Below are 25,056 nucleotides of genomic sequence, written 5' to 3' on the forward strand. Positions count from 1 at the left end.
CTTCACCTTTTATTTTGAGACATTTCTACTGACATATCTTCAAGTTCACTGATTCTTCCCTTGACTGTGTCCAGCCAACTAATGAGCCCATCTGAGGCATTCTTCATTTATGTTACAGTGGTTTTTTATTTCAAGCATTCCCTTTTTATTCTTTCTTAGAGTTTTTATCTCTCTATTTACACTGCCCATGTGGCTTTGCATGTTGTCCACTTTTACCATTAGAGCCTTCTCATATTAAGCATAGTTATTTTTAATTCCCAGTGGAATAATTCCAAAATCTCTGCCATACCTGAGGTTTGCTTTATCTCTTCAGACTGTGTTTTTTGCCTTTTAGCATGCCTCCTACTTTTTCATTGAAATCTAGACATGATGTATTAGATCATTCAAACTAAGGTAGAGCCTTAGTGTGAGGTTTTATGTTTATATAGCTAGGAGTTAGGCTATGTATAATATTTACTGAAGCTGTTGGTGTCATAGGCTTCAGTTGCCTTGTTTTTGTCTCCCCTGTGTCTTTGCATTTCCCTGCAAGCTCCTTCCTAAATGGAGTGTGTGTCTTGCAGCTTTCTCAGTTGTAATCCACTTTTATTCTACTGGAGTCTCTTAATGTGGTGGTAACGTGCTGTGGATGGGAAGCATTCTATAACCTTACAATTAAATCTTATGGTTTTCTAGTAGGCCTGAGTCACTGGACTTTGACCTTCAGAAGAGTGTCTTATTTTTATCTCCCCCTTGAAAGGAAGTCTCGATGAGGCTGAGTGGTCTAGCACCCTTCCCCCACAGGTCAGATAAGGCTCTGGTAAATTTCCCTTAAGGGCAAGCTTTTGTTAAGAGAACAGAAAGCTCTTAAGATATTTTAAATGGTTGCTTTCCTCTGAACATATTTCAAAATGGTTGCTTTCCCCTTTTCTGCCCAAAGCAGGAGTAGATTTTTTCTGATCCTCACTGTGAGAACCTGATGAGTCTCCTGGTGGTAAATTCACAAAAGTATGGAAGGCTCCCTAAGACTGGGCCCCTAGCCCAGCTCTGCCTCTCAAGCTCTGCCTCTAGCAATTAACCAATTACTATTTAAATGTTTCTCATGAGCTGTGATTGTATTCAGCCATCTCAGGGTAGTAGTTTGCCCTGTGACCTCAGTTTTCTGATGGATGTAAGGATTGTTGATTAGCTTTTTTTCTGTCATGAGAATGGAAATGATCACTTCCAACTCTTCAGATTTGAAGCAGAAACCAGAAGTTTCTTTGTATAGAATAGATTCTTCCTATCGGTTCACGATATTGAATGATTGTGATAAATGTTCCTATCCTACACTGTGGAGTGCAACCCAGATCTTAACATACCTTCTGAATTGTTTTTAAAGAATTTTTAAAAATTATGATTAGTATAGTTTTAATGTTGTGTGTTTTATTATATATGATTCCATGAAATTGATGATTTAGGAAACTCTGCTTAAAAACATGAATTTAACCACCATTTCCCACACTTTTCTTGGTTTGTGTTAGTTGGTTTTGACAAAGCACCAAAATGACTTTAAGATAGAGCTGAAATATCTGGAGGACGACCTCCTTCTGCGCCTCTCTGCGGCAGAGGGGAGCTTTCTAGATGACACCAAACTGGTGGAGAGTCTGGAGATGACAAAGGCGACTGTGGCAGAGATAGAGCACAAGGTAGGAAAAGGCAGAGGACGCCTGGCGGTTTTAATGCTCTCTTTGAGTGAAGTGCTTGGGGAGAAAATGTAATCAGACTTGGTCATTTATTTAAGAGAATTAACTTGTGGAATTCAGGTCATTTAATAAACTGCCTTTAAAAATTGGAGTGTGTGGGGTTCTGCATAGAGATAGAGATGGTTGAACTTGTGTTTCTCCTAATTCAGCAGCAATCCAGTCATTCAAATTAGACTCTGTTAGGCTGTTATTTTTTTCTGAGTGACCAAATATGAAGAAAATTGGGGCCTGCTGGCTTATATGGCCTAAAATCTAAAAAGGCTTAGCATCTACTTCTGGCAAACTGACATCCTCTAGTCTCACCACGGGTTTCCCAGGCTGTTGTACATTTTAGTGAAATACTTAGAGCTGAGGTTTTGTTTACAAGCCTTCAGTTGTGGGAGACAAGCGAGGGATGGTCTCCTGCTGTACTCAAATGCATTATTCACCCTGGGAAAATGACATTTTCTAAAAGCCAGTAAAAATTTTCTTTGAGTAGACTTCCTGCTGAACATCCAACATGTCCCAATATGCCTTATGCATGGTAGGCACTTGGAACTTTCACAAGTGGCCATTAACTCTTAAAATTCCATTGTTTCAAAATAAGAGGAATTCTTATGTGCTTTCTAACATATCCTTATTACTAAGTAATCTATTAATTACTCAGCTGAGGCTGTGTCACCACGCATCCAAAATATTTGTCTTAATTTAAGCAAGGAAGTGGAATCCTGAATTACTCTATCCTTTTAAGTAAGTGAATTCTAGGTGGCTCCTAAGATGGTAAAGATTAGAGCAATTATGTAAATTAGGTCTTAGCTTTGAAGTTAAATTCTAATTGTCTCTTAAAATGTCTCTTCCTATCTCCTTAATATATCTCCATGTAGTGACTTCCCTCTCAGCACTACATTTTCTTTATTTCCTTTTATACGTAAACATGAGGAGTCCAGTCTATAAAAAAGGTTGGAGAAATATTGCATCTTATAAATCTATAGGACCAGCAGTCTTAGATAAAAGACTTAAACAAAAGAACTAGATTTTTGAGCCTTCAATAAAAATGAATATGTTGGTTGATGGTGTTTTTTTGTTTTAATTATCTCTCTGAATGTACCCAGAGGCTAATACATAAAGATAAACTAAACGGAAGCACATGAGCATATGGATGATCTGGTGCAAAGTCAGAATTAGACAGCCATAAGAATCTTCATATAAAGGATTTTAGTAAGCATGGCTATTGGATGTATTATTGACCTTGGCTGCTTTTGTATACCTTGTTGACTAATAAAGTTATTGGCATTGAATTGACCCAGCAGACTTTTAAGAGCTATCCCTGGGAGGCGATAGAGCTGGGTTATTAACCCCTGAAAGAGAGAGGGGAGGCGGGAAGGTGACATTACTCAGAACAAATTCTGTAGAACCAAAAACAAGCAAGTCTGTTTAATGTGTAACCATAAAACAGCTAGAGTTATATCCATACTCACTGAAAACCCAGTTTATGAAAAAGACTATTTAAAAATATGAATTTAATAATTTTAGAAAAACTCAAGAACATAGATCCCATACATGTTATCTATTTTAATACCAATAATTTCTGATTTCAGATATGTCCCTTCCATCACTTGGATACGTATAGAGAATATGAAGAGTAAGTGACTTATGTTGTTTGATCCCACCGTAGGTGATTGAAGCTAAGGAAAATGAAAGAAAAATCAACGAGGCCCGAGAATGTTACAGACCAGTGGCAGCAAGAGCATCTCTTCTTTATTTTGTTATTAATGACCTCAGAAAAATCAACCCCATCTATCAATTCTCTTTGAAGGTAATGGTGAATAGGCAAGGAAAAATTTATACTTCAGGAATTCAGCTTGTTTCTGAAAGTTTAGAATTTACTTGCAAGCAATCAGTGCACCTGGTAAGGAGTCATGAGGATCTAGCTACCAAAAAAAAAAAACCCTCAAAAACGTCCTCATTCTCTCACTAACTTTCATTTATAGTTTTTAATAAGGCTTTGAGATAATTAAACTATGTGACATAATACATTTGTTTTCTTAAACAGAGTCTTACACTTTATTATAGTTTCACACTATGGAGCTAGTGTGCAAGAGAATTCTCCTTGAGGCTCCTATACTTTCTTTGTGAAAATGACGGTTTTTTTATAAGGAGATTTTCTATATTATTTTGGTATAGAGGGAGAAAGAGTGAGAACAACTATTTATTAAGCCACTATTACGTGCAAGGCACTTTCATACTTTGGTTCATTTTTATGCCTGAAACATCTCAATAAAGTATAGTATTTTACTCCTATTTTAAAAAAGAAAACTAACATTTTCAGATTTTAAAATAAATTACCAAAGAATTCACGTTTCATAATAGTAAGAACCAGGATTTGAACCCATGACTGTTTGATTCCAAAGTCCATGCTCCTTACTTTGCCCCATTCTGTCTCTGGGCAGTATCCGCCCATTCTGTCAGTGTTTGAACAAATCGTTATTGAGATCAGTCATCATGCCAGATACCCTGCTGGTCACTTAGTGTACAGTTTTGAAAAAAACAGATATGAATGGAAGTATATAGGGGTGTGTGTGTGTGTGTGTGTGTGTATGTATGTGTATAAAAGTGATAAGTACAATGAGAGAGAATAATAGGGATGATTGGGGCTGTTTTACTGGGGGCCCAGGGAAAGCCACTCAGAGGAAGTGACCTTATAGCTGATTCCTGAAGAATAAGTAGGATTTAGCCATTTGAAAAGTGTTTGGAGAAAACAAGGATGTGTGAGACATAAAAGGGTTTGGGATTCCAGGCAATAAATGAATCTATGTGGCTGGAAGGTAATGAGTGAGGGAGAAGACGGCAAGACACGAGTCTAGAGAGGTGCGAAGGTCCAGATCACATGAGGCCTTGTAGACCATGTTGGGGATTTTGGATTATAGTCTGTGTACCAAAAGAAGCCATTGAAAAGTTTTAAGCAGGTGACTGATATGATAACCAAAGACTCAAAAGTAAATATACTTGTGATATGATTGAAGCTAGAATAATAACCTCTTGGAGCTGGATTGGATGTGGGCAATAATGAAGAGGAAAAAGTCAAGAATAACTAGCAGGTTTCTAGTAGTATGGAACCAGTGTGCAAAAATCCTGAGAAGCACAGTGTGGTTGGATTTTGGAACAGCCACAGAGTATAAGGAGAATAATAAAACTGAATCAGTAGTGTCAGCCCAGTGTCACCCAAATACCGAAACGAGACTAAGGCATTACACAAAACACTGCAGAGCAGCCCCCTCAGGAACGTTGTTGTAAAACTTCTCGAAAAGAGATTAGTAAGTTGAATCCAGTCACATATAAAAAGCACAATAATTATGCCCAAGTGGAATTTATGCCAGGAGTGCAATTTGGTTAAACATTCAAAAATCACACAATGTAATCCTTCATGTTAATAGAATAAAAGAGCAAAACCAGATGATCATTTCAGTGGATGCAAAGAACTTGACAAATCTCAACACCCAGTTAGAAGAAAAAAGAAAAATTGTGAGCAAACTAGGAATGGATGGTAGCTTCTCAATATGATAAAGGACTCCTACAAAAATCTACAGCTAACATTATACTTAGTGTTGAAAAACTGAACGCTTTCCCCTAAGATCAGGAACAAGACACGGATGTCTTCACTCAACACTTCTATTCAACGCTGCACTGGAAATTACAGCCAGTGGAATATTACAAGAAAAGATACAGAGATTTAAAAAGGAGAAAAACTGTCTTTTTTTCTCAGATGACCTGATCATGTGTGTGGAAAATGATAAGAAATCTACAAAAAAGCTTCTAGGACTAAAAGTGAATTTTAGCACGATTGCAGGATGTAAAGTCAATATGCAAAATCCATTGTATTTCTATATAGGAGGAACAAACAATTGGAAAATAAAATGAAGAACTCAATACTATTTACAATAGCTTCTAAAACCGTGAAACTCTTTGGGATAATTCTAACAAAATGAATACAAGATCTGCATTCTAAAAGCTACAAAACATTGTTGAGAAAATTAAAGAAGGCCTAACTAAATGAAGAGTGTACCATGTTTATGTTTTGAAATGCTCAATATTATTAGGATGTCATTTCTCTCCAAATTGATCTATAGATTCAATTCAATTTCAATCAGAATCCCAGAAGGCTTTTTCTGTAGAAATTGGCAAGCTGATTCTAAAATTTGTGTAGAAATGCAAAGGATTTAAAGTAAGTAAGTTTGAAAAACAACAACAAATTTGGCAGATTTATAGTACCTGATTTCAAACTTATTATAAACCTACACTAATTAAACTAAAGAAAAATACATAGATTAACAGAACAGAATAGAGAGTCCAGAAGTAGGCCCACAAATGTATGGTCAACTGATTTTTGGCAATGATGCCAAGACGATTCAATGAGGAAGAGAGAGTTTTTACAACAAATGGAGCTGGGACAACGCAATATCCAAATGGACTAAAATGAACCTCAACCATTATATCACACTGTCGACAAAATTAACTCAAAATGAATAAGCTAAGCTATAAAATTTCTAAGAAAAAGTCTTTGGCTTGGGTTAGGCAAAGATTTCTTAGGATATAATAGATAGAAAAAAATTGATAAACTGAACCTTATCAAATTAAGAAATGTATAGTCGTCAAAAGACATTGTTAGGAAAATGAATAGACAAGCCACAGACTAGTAAAAACTATTTCCAATACATATATCTAACAAAGCACTTATATCAGAATATATAAAGAACTTGTACAACTCAATAATAAGACAAACAACCCCATTAAAAATAAAGATTTGAATAGACATGTCACGATATATAAGACATACTAAGACATATGTATTGCCCATAAGCACATTAAAAGGACCCTCAACAGTCATCAGAGAAATGCAAAGTGAAAACAGAATGAGGTATTACCATATAACCAGTAGAACGGCTAAAATTTTATAAGACTGTCAGTAACAAGTGTTAGCACAGATCTCATTTGTCAAAACTCATCAAACTGTACTCTTAAGGGGCATGTTTTATTGCATATAAATTAAAACTGATTTTTAAATGTAAATATCAAATGACTACTTTGTTAATACCTTCTTACCAATATTTACACTATGTTTCTGTCACTGTAGGGTTTTACTTTCACTCAAATATACATAATTCAAGGCAAATTGGTCTTTGGTCCCTAGTCCCTGTCCACCAGTCAAAAATATATATTTTATATCTACTTATAGATATTCAGATGTGTTTAGATATATATTTAATTATATATATATATATATAAATCCAGATAGCCCATTATTACTGAGGCATGAAATAGAGTAATAAACAAATATTGAGAGTGATTTTAAGAGGAAAAAAGAGATAATCAAAGGGCATGCCAAAAGTACATGGGTACAACAACAACAACAACAACAACAAAATAACCTGTTAAAAAAATGGGCAGTTGGGCCAGCCCCAGTGGCCTAGTGGTTAAGTTCAGCGTGCTCCACATCAGCAGCCTGGGTTCAGTTCCTGGGCGCAGACCCACACCACTCATCTATCAGTGGCCATGTTGTGACAGCAGCTCACATACAAAACAGAGGAAGATTGGCAATAGATGTTAGCTCAGGGCGAATCTTCCTCAGCCAAAAAAAAATAGGCAAAGGACCTGAAATAGGCATTCTCCCAAGAACATATGCCAATGGCTAACAAGCATATGAAAAGATTTTCAACATCACTAATCCTTAGGAAAATGCATATGAAAATCACAGTGAGATACCATTTCACGCCCCTTAGAATGACTACTATAAAAAAAAATGCAGAAAATCAAGTGTTAGCAAGGATATGGAGAAACTGGAACCCTTGTGCACTGTTGGTGGGATTATAAAATAGTGCAGCTGCCATGGAAGACAATATGACAATTCCTCAAAAAATTAAAGATAGAGGGGCTGGCCCGTGGCAGAGTGGTTAAGTTTGCGTGCTCCGCTGCAGGCGGCCCGGTGTTTCGTTGGTTCAGATCCTGGGCAAGGACATGGCACTGCTCATCAAACCACGCTGAGGCAGCATCCCACATGCCACAACTAGAAGGACCCACAACAAAGAATATACAACTATGTACCGGGGGGCTTTGGGGAGAAAAAGGAAAAAAAATAAAATCTTTAAAAAAAAAATTAAAGACAGAATTGCCATATGGTTTAGCAGTTCCACTTCTGAGTATATACTCAAAAGAATTGGATGATAGTCTTAAAGAGGTATTTGTACACCCACATTCATAGCAGCATTATTCACACAGACATGTGTCGGTCAAGTCATCCCTTTGCTTGACGAAAGGGATACATGCTGAGAAATGCATTGTTAGGCAATTTTTTTGTTGTATGAACATCACAGAGTGCATTTACACAAACCTATCTGGTATAGCCTACTACACACCTAGGTTATGTGGTGCTAATCTTATGGGACCACCATCTTATATACGGTCTGTCATTAACCAAAATGTATGCGGTGCATGACTGTGGCTAAAGATGGAAGCAACTCAAATGCCCATGAATGGATGAATGGATAAACAAAATGTGATATGTACATGCAGTGGAATATTATTTAGCTTTAAAAAGGAGGGAAATTCTGACACATGCTACACCATGGATGAAACTTGAGGATATTATTCTGAGTGAAATGCCCAGTCACAATAATACAAACACTGTGTAATTCCACTTTGTAAGGGATCTAGAGGAGTCAAACTCATAGAGACAGAAAGTAGAATGGTGATTACCAAGGACAGAGGGGGAAGAGGAAATGTAGAGTTGATATGTAACAGAGTTTCAGTTGTGCAAGATGGAAAAGTTCTGGAGATTGGTTGGACAACAAGGTGAATACACTTAATACTATGGAATGGTACACTTAAGTATATTAAGATGGTGAATTTTATGTTCTGTGTATTTTATTACAATATACAATTGTATGTATATATATTTTTTTCTTTCTAAGTACACCGGTAGAAGGAGAGAAGATGATGCAATTCAGTTGTCTAGGGAGGAGATGTGGATAGATTTTTATGGAATGATGTTAATAATAATAGTAATAGCAAACATTTAATGAGCACTTACCGTAAGCCAGGAACTCTTCGAAGAGCTCATATAATCCTCATAAAAATCCCATCCTGTCTCTCCAGAGATAAACCTTAAACTGGAGCCCCGTGTGTCTGGGGCCAGCTAGACACCCAGGCACCAGTTTTCACCCTTTAACAGTCACTTTGAATTCCGCAGTCTTTCAACATGCTCTTCCACAGAGCAATCGCGCAGGCTGACAAGGTGGAGGACATGCAGGGGCGCATCTCAGTCCTGATGGAGAGCATAACCTATGCCGTCTTCCTCTACACCAGCCAGGCGCTGTTTGAGAAGGACAAGCTCACCTTCCTGTCCCAGATGGCTTTTCAGGTGAGGGAGTTGGTCATTCCAAAGCATCCCCTGGGTGGGTGTATGCTTTAAGCAACAATGTCTGCTATCACCCTGAAAATCAGATGGATATGACATTCTCCTTATCGTCTCAGGTCCTGTACAGAACCTCCCAGGTACTACCAGGGAGATTCTCTGAGATCAGTCTTGAATCCAGATCCGAGTAGTCCTAAGAGTTTCTCAGAGCCCCTTTAAAAAACAGTGAGTGGGTACAAAGAGCCCCGGGTGTGACACTCCACCTTCAGTAAGACCTACCACTCTTTTACTCTTTTTGATATGGACTTCTGCAAAAGATTTTTTTTTAAACAAAGTTGCCCACGATAAGAAGAAAACATTGACGACATGCGTAGATGAAATAAGCATGTTCATTTTAGGTTCGTTTGCTGTATAACTTTTTCTATCAGTCCAAATCTTGGCAAAAGGTCACTGACTGATGTTTGTCGTGTCCTCCGCAGTGCCTTGCCCAAAGAAGGCGTTTTATAAATACCTGCTGTTAATAAAAATAGACTGTCACTTCTCTTTCAATATTTTTGGTATTTGTAGATTCCTTTAGGTTATATAAGAATACATGGGTGTAGGTGTTTTATAGTGTATTTGATAAACAGGAGCAAGGCACTACAAAATGAAATTTTTGCTTTTATACATATTGCTCATTAACAGTAAAGACAAGGAATGATAATACTTGACATACACACACATGCATACACACCTGTTTAAAACTTCCTCTTGGAAGCCACAGATAAATTGATTTATCTCAAATTCTAACAATCTACATAAAGCTTCAGATATAGGGGCACAATTACTTTTTTGTTGAAATAAATTGAATTAAGAAAAGATTATCTAATAAAAGATTATTTTAATGCATGTTACCACCCCTAATGTATTTTGAAAATGTCTAGAATTTTTAAATAGCATAAAACTCAAACATTTTCCCTGTTTATCTTTATAAGGTGCTATAGTTTTTATGTGGAAATTAAGGCTATTTCATTTGTGCCCCCTAAAATATTCTGTGGACTTCTTATCAATTCTGTAATCAGGATGTCTAAAGTTTGTTTCAAGTCATGATCTGTTTAGTTGTATCTATAAAACAATAATTTCCAGGGGCCGGCCCCATGGCCGAGTGATTAAGTTCACCCACTCCGCTTTGGCGGCCCAGGGTTTCACCGGTTTGGATGGTAGGTGCAGACATGGCACCGCTCATCAAACCATGCTGAGGCAGCGTCCCACATGCCACTAGAAGGACCCACAACTAAAAAAAAAACATACAACTATGTACCGGGGGGCTTTGGGGAGAAAATGGAAAAAAATTTAAAAATTTTTAAAAAACAAACAATAATTTCTGGGTTTTCTCAATCTCACATATAAGAAAAATCTCTCACTCATCTTGTAGTTTATTGGATGTAATTTCTATACCGGGACTAACTTATAATACTAGTTCTACTTTCTGTTTAGTAATTCAGTCCATTGTCATCTGAGGCTGTCTCATTTGTGTAACAAGTTTTAAGACAAGTTTGATCTCATAGCAGAAGACTAAATATGAAAGCATATTTCACATGTTGCTAATAGTCATAGGTGTTAAAATTGGAATAAACCAGCCCTTGTAATTATTTCTTTTTTTTTTTCTGCTTTATCTCCCCAAACTCCCCCGTGCATAGTTGTATATCTTAATTGTGGGTCATTCTAGTTGTGGTATGTGGGACGCCGCCTCAACGTGACCTGACAAGCAGTGCCATGTCCGCACCCAGGATCCGAACCCTGGGCCGCCATAGCGGAGCACGCAAACTTAACCACTTGGCCATGGGGCCGGCCCCATTGTAATTATTTCTTACTGGATTTCTGATCAAGGTTTTGAGATCATGGACATAATCTAAGATCCCTGATTTCAGCTGTAGAACAGATATATATGTATAGGAATGCTCAGCAGACGTGGTTCTGCCTATTCAGCCATGTCTATTAGGTGATGACTACTTCCTGTGTCGTGATTTTGATGTAAACCAAATGACCCTTTTCAATTTTGTGTACTCTCAAGATTTTGTTGAGAAAGAAAGAGATAGACCCTCTTGAATTGGATTTCCTGCTTCGATTCACAGTTGAACACAGTTACCTGAGTCCTGTTGACTTCCTAACTACTCAGTCATGGAGTGCTATAAAGGTATGTTAGGAACATGGCTCTTCACTTTCTAAATCTTATTTCAAATCTGAGTTCTCTCAAATGTAGAAATGTAGTTTAAAAACTACAGGTGATATATGCCATTTCCTTTGTAGAAATATACTATATATTGTGATGTTTTTACATTAATCTTTGTATAAGTAGATTGATTAATTTCTTATTTGAAAGTAAAGTAACTTTTGACCTATTTATGGGTAGAAAAGTTGTTAATAAATATGTATAGCCTGCAGGACCTGTGGTAAAAGTCAAGAAATATAAGTCAATTTATGTTATTTACCTGAGTCTAGTTGCTTTATTTGGTTTTCTTTTTTAAAATACTTCTCCACTTTTTCCAAATAGTTTTGTTAATTACATAACACTATGGTAGTTTATTCTCATTATAAAATGTTTAAGCAGAACAGAATATTGTAGAGAAAAAAGTGGTAGTCGTCCTTCAGCCTCAGTTATCAATCCTTAACCCATTTTTCTGTCAGAAGATCCCATTGTTAAGAATTTATTCTCCCAGGCTTTGGAACGCCTTCAAGATGCTCATCATATGCTAAGCTTTGCCCTACTCTTTTTGTCTAACAAGGAAATATTTCTATGCATGGAAAATAACTGTTATCCCTTATTTTTATAGTATGTTTAGATTTATTTTTTTAAATAGAACTTTTAATTAGATCTAACTTTAGAATTATAAATTCAAATTCAATGGTATATTGGTCAGAGTCTCAGCAGAAAACATATAGCACGTGTGAAAGAGTGATAAAAAAAAATGGTTAACAGAGGATATTTTCCAAGTATGGGAAGAAGGATAAGAGAATCAACCAAGGATGGGGATGGAAAAAGGAGGAAAAGGAGCAGTTACTGAGACAACTGAAAAATGAAGTTATGGGAAAGAGCCAGCCTATAGGAGCTCTGGCATTCAGTAGAGGAACGATGCCACTGCCAAACTGCATCACAGCAGCGAAAGAGCTGGGGAGGAAGTATCCCCACCTCTCTCTTTAGCTTTCCAGTCTCCTGCCAGTGCCTTCTATTAGCCAAATCCACCAGGGAGCTGAGTTTAAGTAATCCTTAGAGATTGCCCTGTTAGCAGGGCAGAAAAGATGCCGAGTAAATCTGGAGAGGAAATGAAGACTATCCAGCACTACTCATTTACATAGGATTTGATACATTTCCTAGCCTTTATCTCATACTTTCAGCTCTTGTACCCACCATTTGTATCTGTTCCTCTGTTGTCTTACAGGCAGTAGCCCTTATGGAAGAATTTCGAGGCATAGACCGAGATGTGGAAGGATCTGCCAAGCAGTGGAGGAAGTGGGTAGAATCTGAGTGTCCAGAAAAAGAAAAGTTACCACAAGAATGGAAGAAGAAAAGTTTAATACAGAAGCTGATTATTTTGAGAGCAATGCGCCCTGACAGAATGACATACGCTCTCAGGTGGGGCAGTCAGCATTTTCAGAAATGCAAGTTAACCTGGAGGAAACTTAGTCCTGGGGGCTAAGTCCTGGCAGAGGCATTTACAGTCCATGTTGATGACAAATGATTCTGCTGAAATTTTGATATTGTAATCACTACTATTGTTAAAATTTGCTAAACAGTGCGCTAGTCTGTGTGCAGACTCAGAACATCCTTCCCGAAAAGCTTAATTCTGAAATCAGTAGGGAAAACAGGGAACCGATAGAAATATTCTAAGAAGAAAGAGGGGTGTCAACAGAGTTCAGAGGCCAAGAACGTGCATTATCCAAGTGTAATTTCTGTCGTCTTTATTCAATGGTGGCTTTTTGGTTCTGCAGATTTTGCACATCAAACAAAAATGAATTCTTTCATGTAGATACTTGTCATCCTATAACTTTACAACCAACGCAATTTAAAAGCAGAAACCTCCATCTACATCTTGGTTCAAGTGTCCTTTTTCTTTGCCCTTTTGGCTTCAAATTGGTAATTTGCTGCTTAATTCACACAAGTCATGTTCTCTTTTGAATTCACCAACCAGACTTTCTCAACATCCTTCCTACGCCTGCTCTTCTTTCTTCAATAGTATTCACGTGCCTTGAGTTTTTTCTTTTGCTTTGTCTAGTTCAGCCAGTTTCCCTTTGCAGAAGCCACTGCCACACCCTACTTTACAAGTTAATTCTGCTTAGTCCTACTTACTGTGTGCTAAATCTGAAACTGCTGGAAAATAATCCTTGCTTAATTGAGCTTCCCTGTGTTAGAAACACCCCAAAAATCATTTGTATATTCATGAGAAGCCCAGCAAGCTGGAAAATTGCACTGTGGCAAATCTAATGAACTGTTAATAAGTAATGGGGGATCTGGCAGGAGATCTGGGGGATACAAAGCCATATGCAGGCAGCTGATGGTACTCAGAGGGGGGTCTCAGTAGCCCCCCAAAATGGAATGTAGGCTTCTGATTTTCAGAGCTTCTAAAGCAGAGAGGGATTTCACTGACACTACTGCATAAATCTCGTTGGATTCATATTGTCATTCTTAATAAAACATCCCATGTAATAAACATGGTTTCCTTCCTTCCTGTGCCTGGGGTTTGAGCTGATCCAAGTTGTGACACTTTTCAAGGTCAAAACCACTGATGATGTTCTTTGCATTATTCTTTTTTATAGGAATTTTGTGGAGGAAAAGCTGGGCACAAAGTATGTGGAAAGAACCAGATTAGACTTAGTTAAAGCATTTGAAGAAAGCAGCCCAGCCACCCCGGTATTCTTCATCCTCTCTCCAGGAGTAGATGCCCTTAAAGACATAGAGATCCTTGGTGAGTGGCATGGAGGCTTGCTGGCCCGCCCTCCCTCTTGCCCAACGCCCACCAGACCTTCCTTTCGGTTCACAGTTATCTTAGTTTCTTTTTTTTTCCATCTGTTGGAGATTGAGTGTATGGAAAATGTAAAGCTAATAACACTATAGACTGAAGACATGTTCAAATGGAACATTCCTCTGGTTGGCATAATGCAAGTTTCTTTTGTACTGTTTTCCACCTTTTGACTATATGAGGGCCAGAGGGCAATTTTCTCCGTGCTCTTGTAATCTTGTGCCCCCTGTGACTAAATAATGGTCATTAGAGCAAGTCTATTCGATTGTGCAAAGCACTGTCGCTTTGTGTTTTGGATTGCTATTCCCCACAGCCTGCCCGAGAATACCAGGTTAATAGAGCTGTGACCTGACTGTGCTCGATTCAAGCACGGCCTCACAAGGTGAGAGGCTCTTGCATTGACTCAATGGGCCAATCTGTTCAAAAAATGATGTGATATCTACCACATGTTGCTCCTTTTTATGAAGGAAATGTTTTGCTACTCTTGCAAGAGTTTATAAAGCTCAATAACAATGCTTGCCATCTGTCAAAATGTCAAAAGCTTCATTACCATAAAACCAGAGGAACTGATTTCCACAGGCTTTGCTAATGCTTGCAAGGAGGCAGCTGTGGAGAGCTCAAAATGCTGCTTGTTGAAATGACAGAGATTTAATTTGGATTCTTCAGGAAAGTGACCTAGAAGGTGGCAGCAGTGACCACAGATGGACATAGGACCACAAAATTCCAGACTCTTCTCACCTCTCCTTGGTTCACTTTTCCTCTCACCATATTGTATCCTTCCACAGGCAAAAGACTTGGGTTTACAATTGACTCGGGAAAATTCCACAATGTGTCTTTAGGACAAGGTCAGGAGACAGTGGCAGAAATGGCACTAGAGAAAGCTTCCAAAGGAGGACACTGGGTCATACTCCAAGTGAGTATTACGTTTTCATGGAAGACACTGGGAACAAACACAGGGGATGGGCTGTGCAGGGCTGCCCTGCCCAACAGGAATGATCCTTTCATACAACACATGGAGATTTGCAGAGTCCTAGGGGTTCTCTAGCTATTAATGACACCTCCAAATGTGATAAGAGACTCTGCCGACGAGGATGGCTATCATCTTTTGAGGGATTTTCTAGCCGTTAGAGGGAGCCCCACCATTCTCCCCACTTACAGATACCCAGAACACTCCAACAGTGCTTGAAGACAGACATGCTTGTGTAGATTGCCAACACTGTTGTCACAATATCTCATGTCTGCATGTTGCTTTAAAGTTGACAGCTTTTTTTCATATATTATCTCACACAATTCTAAGTCTGCCCTAAGTAGTTGTGTAACATTCCCTTTGTTAGTAAATAAGGGGATTGAAATAGCCAACCCCTTTATCCTTTCTGGGCTAACATTCTAAGTGTCTATGATTCTACAATCTTGTGTCCTCTAGGGTAGCTCCCTTGGCTGGGGATTCTAGCAAGAACCCAGGAACCAATGGAGCCCAAGCAAGCCTTATGGGAACCCAGGAGCCATGCTGACTCTTTCTACAGCAAGGCAAACTGGCTGTCTCAGCAGCTCTGGAAAGGGCCATTTGATTGGCAGCACAGTGATCCTAAAGGTTTTCATTTATATGCTAGGCTCTTTACTAGGCAGTTTGCAGGATACATTATCTCTAACCATTAAGCAAAGCTGCAGAGGTAGGTATTGTCATCCTGTCATAAACATGAGAAAAGTGAGCCTCAGAGTGGTCTGAAGAGCCTCATGGCCACACAGCTGGAAAGTGGCAGAGCTGGCACTTGAATTCAGGTCTGTTTGGCAGCAAGTGACATTCTTTCTGCTAGCCCATGCTGCCATCCTCATGCAGAAATATGACATTGGCCTCTGTTAGTGTCTCCAGTATCCAGGGTTGATGCATTTTGCATGTCTGCTTGAAATAAAATTGGATTCATTAAGAAGCTGCCCAGAGTCCACACAGAATATAACCTCTGGGAGAATAAGGCCTACTGCTTAGAGACCTTAGAAAGGTGACTTCGGATGGTGCGTCCCCTTCTGAGGCTCACAGAGTCAGTGAGTAACAGTGGAGGGTTTGTTTTTTCAGAGAGAGCAGTTGTTGCTCTGATAGTTGAGTGGACACTGAGATCTTCCCACAAAGGAAAGAGCTCTTTGAGAGTTCTCATGCCTCCAGCGGCTCAGACTGGCGAGCAACTGGGAGGAATACAGTCATCCCCACGAGTACACAGTATTCAAAGGGAAATGTCTGTTATTTTTATATCTATGCTAAGCTACCAGTTGTCCCCCAAAATGCAAGTTATAAGTTTTACCATAAAAAAATCTCGAAAGACCTTATTTTGTGAAGGATCTCCTTTTGAATATCTTTTCTAGACCTTTGATTTTTGTTCTTAGTGGTAAGCCAGTAACTTAGAATGTAACTATTTCATGACTTCTCTCACACATAGAATAACTGGAGAGAGACTAACCCAGTCTTTTGGTTGACCCAATTTCTGCAGGTTTCTAGTAACCCTTCGATTGGCAATTAAAAGAGAAGCAAGACTTTGAAGAAAGAAAAGACTAGCATTATGGAAACTTGCTATATTGTTTGTAATTTACATCAAATTATATCAGCATAGGCATATGATGTGTATGCATGTTAATGAGTTCTTAACCAAACTCTACCATGGTCAATTACTGTGATCAGATATAGCCCCGCTAGGGATATTTAGTTAGCATTTTATCAAAAGCCCACACTCCAGAGAAAACTATTGCAAAGGTAGGAGGATGGCAGCTCTCTTTATCTCAGATGCACACCAAATTGTTTGTGAATTCACATAATAGATTTAAAAAATCATTTTTCATGGGCAAAATGGGTAGTTTTCAAGATATATTGATTAAGCAAAAATGTTGCACAGGCATTGCTGCCCTTGGACAAATAGGCACAAGAATCTAGCCAGTCCCAAAGCCAGTATCCTCAAGAATGCTTCCCAGGATGGACTCCAGAGTGAACCTGTGTTCAACAGTGGCTCGCTTGGAGGTTTTTCTGTCCCCTGATTCCAAAATCACTGCCTGGAATATTTTTACATTTGTTTCAGGTAAACTTTTCAAGTAAGGGATTGTTGTAGTCCATAACATAGAGAATTCGGACACATATGAGCTTGTGAAACAGGTTTTATTATTGCTTTTGTTCCTGCTTACTTGTACCAGTGGCGCAATAGGTGTGAGAAGCACTCTCATTATAGCATATAGGGAAGGAAACTTAGAGCCCATACCTTGCTATATGTTTGCTAGGGTCGCCATACCAGAATATACACGGTGAGTGGCTGACTCAACAGAAATTGAATTTCTTACAGTTCTGAAGGCTGGAAGTCTGAGATCAGGGGTCAGCAGGGCTGGTTTCTTCTGAGGCCTCTCTTCTTGGCTTGGAGATGGTTGTCTTCTCCCTGCGTCTTCACATGGTCTTCCCCCTGTGTGTGCGTGTCCCACTCTCCTCTTCTTATAAGGACACCAGTCCTGTTGGATTAAGGCTCACTCTAATGACTGCATTTAGCCTTAATTACCTCTTAAATACCCTATTCCAAATACAGTTACACTCTGAGGTACTGAGGGTTAGGACTTCGACATGTGAATTTGGGTGGACACAATTCAGCTCATGACACCTGCCAATATAATTTAATGTGAATACATTAAATACATAGAATTTAATGTATCTGATATAATTTAATGTAAATTACAAACAATATAGCAAGTTTCCATTATGCTAGTCTTTTCTTTCTCCAAAATCTTGCTTCTCTTCTAATTGCCAATGTTCGATATTTGCCAAGGGAAAAAAACCCTAATAATGTGAACAACTGAATTGGCATAGGTCTTTTTACAACAGAACTGTTTCAAAGAAAGATACCTGCATTACTATTCCCTTCCATGTTTTCCTTTCTTCTCTGTATTTTTGTAGCTGTCATAATCTTACATGTCTGTCTTTGCTGGAAATAATTACATATTCCTGGGGGTGATGTTTCAATCAATATATCAAGGACTTCTCCAAAGCCAGGGAGCGTGTGAGGTATGGCCTTTATACTTCTCTCACTGCACCAACTACCAAGCTGTACTCTGTGGGTGTTTAATATTGGAGGAAAAATTAGTGAATCATAAAACTGAAAATCAAAGAGTAATGGTGGTGACATTTGTTTCTTTCATGATTTCTGACAGCTGTAGGGGTTAAGAAAAATAAAATGTTAGGAATACGGAGAGCTTCTGACTGCTTTCATTTTCAGATAGCCTTTCATCCCGCACATCCTTTTGAGTCCATGTACTAATGAGTAAGAGTTGAGTAGAGGATGTTTCCATCAGAAATGATGAAGTGGGTGATCAGGTACATTTCTTTCTGGCTTTTATTTTTTATACTTGATTAAACTAACCCAGATAAATCTCAGTAATTGAGTTTGAACTGTGACAAGAAAAGTATCAGGAACTCCATCTCAGAAGTGATTGGTGGGTGTTAGAAAGTAGGTAAGTGTGTTGGAAGGAGATTTTGGTTTATAAAGACGACCTGTGGTGATTTGAAGCACTTAATATGTTCAGTGTTCAATTCTGTTTTGTTTCTTGTCTTTTGCTTTTTCCTAACATAATAAAGGAAAATTTAAATCATGGTTCTCCAAGTTTTCAACACATTTATGTATAGGAAAATGTCGTAATCCTATAATTTAAGTAATATACTTCAGTTTCACAGGAATTATAAGCCATACTATCTTTCAGAATGTCCATTTGGTAGCCAAGTGGCTAGGAACCTTGGAGAAACTCCTTGAAAGATTCAGCCAAGGAAGCCACAGAGATTACAGGGTTTTCATGAGTGCTGAGTCTGCGCCTACACCAAATGAGCATATCATCCCTCAAGGACTCCTGGAAAATTCCATTAAGATTACTAATGAACCCCCCACAGGAATGCTGGCCAATTTACATGCAGCCCTCTACAACTTCGATCAGGTAAGAAAGCTGAAGAGGCCTGGTCTGACAGGAAAGTCAAGGTCTTCTCACAAGACTGTGGGTCCATCATCCACTCATGCATCTTGTGCAGAAGATGAAGTGATATCTCGATGTCTGTGTGTGTGCGTATTAATCTCTTGAAAGGATTGCCCCTGTCTTTCCCTATTCCAATGAGTAGAAAGTATATTTAGCTTTCACCCTAAAACTATAGCCACATGTTTAAGGAGAATTAACTGTGTAGCTTTTTGAGGAACTCATTTATTGAAGACAAATATAGCAGACTAATATCTCTTACCACAGAAAGAGGAAAAGCCATTGTTATTCTTGTTGATATTGTTGAGGATGATGACAACAATAATGACATGGGATGAGTTTCAGTATGATATTTAATATTTTATATCTGGTTTTGGTATTACTAAATTTAAAGCCCTTCTTTTGAGCTTATATCCATACTGCCTTTTTATTTGCATTTCATTTCTTTCCAAAATAAAATAGAAATAAATTGATACGTACATAAGTTAATGATACCTCCATAACCCTTAGTTTCCTTGTCCAAATTATCACATCTATCTGTATCATAATCAACTCTTTCAGCTTCCTTTATTGCTAGTTCTCTGAGTTCCCATTCCTTCCTCTAATTTCTTGGAAATCCTTGGTAAGCAGTATTCTCATTAGAAGTAGAATGAGCCCTACAGAGGAAATACATATGACTTGGTGATAAAATTCAACCTCCTGTTAGAAATGTTATCATTCTCTATGAAGCATGCCAACTTGCTTAACTTCTTCTCTAGTACCTTCTGGGCCAATACCCAAACCAACGTTAGGAAGGAATTATAATAATTGGCCACCTAAGAATATAGTTTTGAAGAATACAGTTAATTACTTAATTAAAATAATTGAGTAATTTGTAGCCTTTGTAAACACAGTAGGCTGTAAACAGAAGGCATTTAAACAATCTGTTCAATCTATTGCATATTTGCAGTATGCTTTTTTTGTGAACTGACAGGCATGTAGGAATGTATTTGTTTTTTATCATCTCTCAATTTATAATTTCTGGCCATTTATGACACTCTCAAGCTCTTTCCCAAAGTAAGTACAAAAGAGGAATTTGATGTATTTAAATAGGATTTATCCAACTCCCTAAAATAATTGACTTTATTTGTGAAAAGTGAGCATTTCAAGAACAGATATGCTTCAGCCTAATTGTCCTTCAGCTTTGTTTTGATAACGACCCCTCTGATAATCTAATAAAACCATGGACACTCTCCTCAGGAAAATGCACGTTAAACATTTTGTTGCCTATAATCACAGGGATGAGCAGATCCCCCAGAGTCTGTGTGTGAGTTCCTTCCTCCGTTAAGAACAACCTGTTCTAGTTTATTCATGAAAGTGTCAGCTCTTTTGACTGCTGTCTGGAAAGCCACTTATATTATCTGAAGGCAAGACTCTTAAGAACTTGATGGGGGAATATTTATCTAGTGGAAGGGATCCTCTGAAATATTAAGACTAAATTTGATCATACATAGCAAAAGCAAAGATAATCAAAGTGATTCACTGAATAAACTTCCCATCAAACCTATTTTAGCCAAAACGAACCAACCAAATAAAAACTCTAAAGACAATCTAAAATTTTAAGAGTCTTTTATGAATGCTGCCCTGTCATTATGTTAGAAAACAACAGGTGGTTTTCATTCAGATTATATAATTCAAGGGTATTAGCCTGTGCTCCCTGGCTTTCTGTGAATAGGTTCCCAGCACCCTTTTATCAGTTAGAATTATGGTTGGCTACTTATGAAAGAAGTATAAAACAACAGTGGCTTAAACTACATTAAAAAGTGTTTCTGCTACGTGAGAAATCTGGAGGCAGATCATTCAGAGCTCCTATGTGTCACCACAAAGTTGTCATCAACCCAGTTCTTTTATAGTTCACCATTCCATCATTTCTAGAATGGGCTTGCTATGGTCCCAGGTGGCTGTGAGAGTTGCAACTCCCATAATGATGTTCCTGACAGGATGAAAGAAGGAACAAAGAAGATGACAAAGGGAACATGTTCACTTTCTTTAAAGATGCTCCCTACAAGTTAATACACAATACTTCCCCTTTCATCTCATTGGTCAAACTTAGTCACATTGTATTACCTAGCTGCTGGGCAAAGTAAATTTATCTTGGGCGCCATATGCCCAGTGAAATGTGGGTGAGAAGACATTTTAGAGCAGGCTATTAGTGGTCTCTGTCACAGACCTCCTCCTTTCCCAAGTCCCCTTGTATCATCCTGGGTGTTCTCTGTTGTTGCTGTGGCCCTGTCTTGCTGAAGGCTGTGACATGGACAGAGGGTGATAAATGTCATCAGCCGTGGTACACATTTGGGTTAGGAAATGAGTCCTACTTGCTCCTGTTGCCCAGGTGCTCTGCTCAGATGAGAAAAGTGCCCAAGGGATCTAGACAAGTTAACTGTTCTGTTTGGGTGTTTTTGTTTTGCATGTTTTAATTTTCAAGTCAAATTAAGTCTGAAATTTTAACCTTTCCCCAAATCAGAATTTACCTCCAAACTTTGACATGTGTATTTATACTGAACAAAGTTCATTTAATATTAGTTCTTTATTACCCAGACCATTCCAGAACCTTTATATAATTGCGATCATTAAGTGACCAAGAGGTAAGGAATCATTTCTTGTAGGATGCTGCCTCCCTACGCCTCCTTGAGCTCAATAGCATCTGCCACTTGAAGATGATGTCATAAAGGAGTGCTATTTGGGCTCCTTTCCTACCCAGAAAACCAGATTTTTAAAGTAAGAATATGGATTTCTTTTTCTGTAAGATTTGCAGCAGAAACAAAAAATTGGTAATTGTGCATGTAAAATTGGCATCTGTGTGCATACTACACTGTATGTGTGTGCAGGTGCCTGTTCTCTGTTGACAGTGCTGTTTCTAGCTGATATATTTTCTGATATGAATTGGCTCATCATTTGGTTTGTAAAAATACAACTGACCTGAAATGTGGAATGTTAGGTGGACTTAGACTTTTTCTTAGGAAAGCTTGATTCACATTTTCTTCCAATGGCATTTATATTATCAAAGCATAATGAAACGGGCATTGGCTTGTGGTTTTTTTTAGCACTGAGGATAAACCTATGTCAGGTGTATGAAACATAGATGGAATTAATATACTTAGTTATTGTAGTGCCTCTGGTTTTCTGTGGACTGTCTGTCGTTCAGGGAGGTGTTAGGTGACTTGTTAGATCATAATTCCTAAGTAAAATTTTGATACTTCTACTTGGTCTCCTAGAAATTTGTTACATTTAAAAGTAATATATTTTTATATCCTTCAAGATTAATTCCAATTAAATGGTTTCTTTCCTTCTCTCACAAGAAAGAAGCTTGCTTTTATTTGATGTTTTGTTGTGGAAAAGTTACTTTTAATGATTGCATATTTTCAAGCCCCATAAATTGCCTAGAAATGGCCCAGTGATTTAGAATGACCTAGTGATTTAGTTAGATCTGTGCTGTATGTGGCCTGGCCAATTCTAGAACTATATTTGTTGGTAACCCTGGATTCTGATGAAAGCGATACTATCAAAAGCAACTAAAAAGCTCTTTTGGACCTGGTCCAAGAGAACAAATCTAATCTTGGTTTAGACTTTTACCAGAAGTCTCATGGGAGACCAGATCTGAGCTCCCAGCTCAAAGGTGCTAAATATACTTTGTAGATAGCCCAAGTTGTCAGATTCGTTTTAAATGTAGACTGGCTGTAATTTGACGATTTTAAAGGGCAAGGCAGGAAGGCACAGATTTGGTCTTATCTTCCTCTGCTGCCCAGCATCAGCTAAAGGCGTCGTCCTCGACTTGTCTTTGTTTGCCTCACAGAACTGCCAGATCTGAGAATGGGTACAGTATTACCTTTAAGCCATAGATCGGATGGCTGTTTTTCACCTTTTAATTTTATGGCACATCGATATAGCATACCAGGATTCAACTTTCCCTCTGCATTTTCAAAAAAATCTTACAGATCTAGTCTGCAGGGCGTATATTTTCCATCTTCCATACACCATTCTATCATCCCCAAAACGAGTTTTACTTTACGTCCATTGGGAGGAAAACATTTGTTGTGGTGATTGTATTATAAGTTAAGGTAGAGTACACAACTACAGTGATTCAAACAAGATAATTTCTGTCACACATAATTGGCAGCTCTGTTCCATGAGATCAGCCACACCCCCAAGCCCGTGGGTGCCTCTACCATATCTAACTCGTGGCTTCCATGGTCATCCAATCATCATCATTTCTAGCCCACAGAAAAGGGAAAAGAGTGACAACTAAGGCAAGCAATTTCCTTTTAAATAAATGACATGAAAGTTGCATTCATCACTTCTGCTCAAATTCTGTTGGCAAAAAACTTGGTCATATGGCACATCTGGCTTGCAGCGAGGCTGGAAAATAGTTTTTTGATGGGTGGCCATGTGCCCAGATAATCTGTATTCCTATGGAACCAGTGGGAATTAACCAGGAGGTTAACTAGTATTCTGCTACAGTGATGAAACTAACATGGTGTCTTTTTGTCATCCAGATTTTACAAGGAAAATTTTGCAGGGGAAAATGATCTCAAGCAGTATTACCAGTAGTCAGACTGAATTGTCTCATTTTCTAGTGAACTCAGAAGCATTCAGAAGAATAACTGAAGCAAAACAAAAGCCTTCCTCTTAAATCAACAGACTGACAAATGCCAAATAGTCAGTCTCCTATTATGCTCTCATAGGGCAGGCAGCCGTGCTTAAAACCGCACGTTACCTCCATCGTGGATCTCAGAGTCCTACACGAGATTATTGAAAACTCAGACCCTTGCCCTTGGAAACCACACAGATGGATAATCAAACATTTTTCTTTTCTCCCAGGATACACTTGAAGTGTGCTCCAAGGAGCAGGAGTTTAAAAGCATCCTCTTCTCTCTGTGCTACTTCCATGCCTGTGTTGCTGGGAGACTGAGGTTTGGCCCCCAGGGCTGGAGCCGCAGCTATCCTTTCAATCCCGGAGACCTCACTATTTGTGCCAACGTCCTCTACAACTACTTAGAAGCAAACCCTAACGTAAGTGCCAGTGGTCAGACCACCTCTTCTGAGGAGCGTACTGAATTTGTCAGTCTTTGGGTACTATCCAAATAGACAATAATTTCTCTTTCAAAGCTATTATTGAAATAGCTGACACTATAGATGCATCTTCTGCCAAGTGTGAAGATAAACCAGATCAAAGGTTTTGTAGCAGTGGATGCTCGAACTTCATAAGATAGGTCAAACCAGTTCTACATCAGCGGCTTAGTGCAAAAAAAAAATGTCCTTCATTATGTTAACAAAAACAGTGGTTTACATGTGCATATATGCCAGATTCATTAGGCAGGTAATGAAGCATTTGCACAAATGTAATTACATACAGCAATTCTGACAGTTCATAACACTGCATTAATAATCACTACAATTAGTTCTGATGATGGAAGCAATTTACAGCGCGTCACATGTATAAATAATGGTGCATTTCCTGCATATGTCATTATTATGTATTAAGGATGCCACCTTGTTGTGACTTTCTCAGTAATGTTCCCCTTGATTTGAAGTTAAAAGTAGATGAATGATTTTATTTTGGAGCTAAAACGTGTTTTACAGATGGGAATGGGGATGCTTCATCAAGAACATTTTGTGTAAACTCTTATAAACCCAATGATTGGATTTCAAAATGGAAGAACCATTCGTAAGGATTTTCTGGCTTAGTCTTCACAAGGGTAACCCTTTCCATTAAGTGAAATATGTTAAAATTCAGATATATTTGTCAAAACCAACCAGATGTTGTGCTCTAGGCCGCACTTTCTATAAAGGGGCTTTAAAACAACTCATCCGTGTTATTTTGTGTGAATAGTTGTTTTGTGTTCTTTTGGTAACCATTGTTATGATTTTGCTTATCAAAGTTTTCTCAAGCTTCAAAGGTGATTTGACTGCTCTCAGAATATGTACACTTGGTACA

At 38.3% G+C, this 25,056-nt stretch overlaps 1 protein-coding gene across 6 annotated transcripts in view; it reads left to right on the forward strand.

Moving 5' to 3' along the window:
* Positions 1–25,056, forward strand: part of DNAH11 (dynein axonemal heavy chain 11) — a 295,116-nt gene that overhangs the window by 250,642 nt on the left and 19,418 nt on the right. For 2 of the 6 annotated variants that reach the window (XM_046669559.1, XM_046669560.1), the window contains exons 67-75: positions 1,500–1,664; positions 3,376–3,516; positions 8,944–9,114; positions 11,162–11,284; positions 12,528–12,721; positions 13,903–14,051; positions 14,891–15,018; positions 18,822–19,049; positions 23,940–24,131. In XM_046669559.1, coding sequence (XP_046525515.1) covers positions 1,500–1,664; positions 3,376–3,516; positions 8,944–9,114; positions 11,162–11,284; positions 12,528–12,721; positions 13,903–14,051; positions 14,891–15,018; positions 18,822–19,049; positions 23,940–24,131 — 1,491 coding nt within the window. Of the gene's footprint in view, positions 1–1,499; positions 1,665–3,375; positions 3,517–8,943; positions 9,115–11,161; positions 11,285–12,527; positions 12,722–13,902; positions 14,052–14,890; positions 15,019–18,021; positions 18,130–18,821; positions 19,050–21,727; positions 24,132–25,056 lie in introns of those variants that run through there. The other 4 variants (XR_006889759.1, XM_046669562.1, XM_046669561.1 and 1 more) reach the window with 4 other exon arrangements.

This window comes from Equus quagga, chromosome 8 (genome assembly GCF_021613505.1).
Source record: "Equus quagga isolate Etosha38 chromosome 8, UCLA_HA_Equagga_1.0, whole genome shotgun sequence".
In the NCBI taxonomy this organism is placed as follows: domain Eukaryota; kingdom Metazoa; phylum Chordata; class Mammalia; order Perissodactyla; family Equidae; genus Equus; species Equus quagga.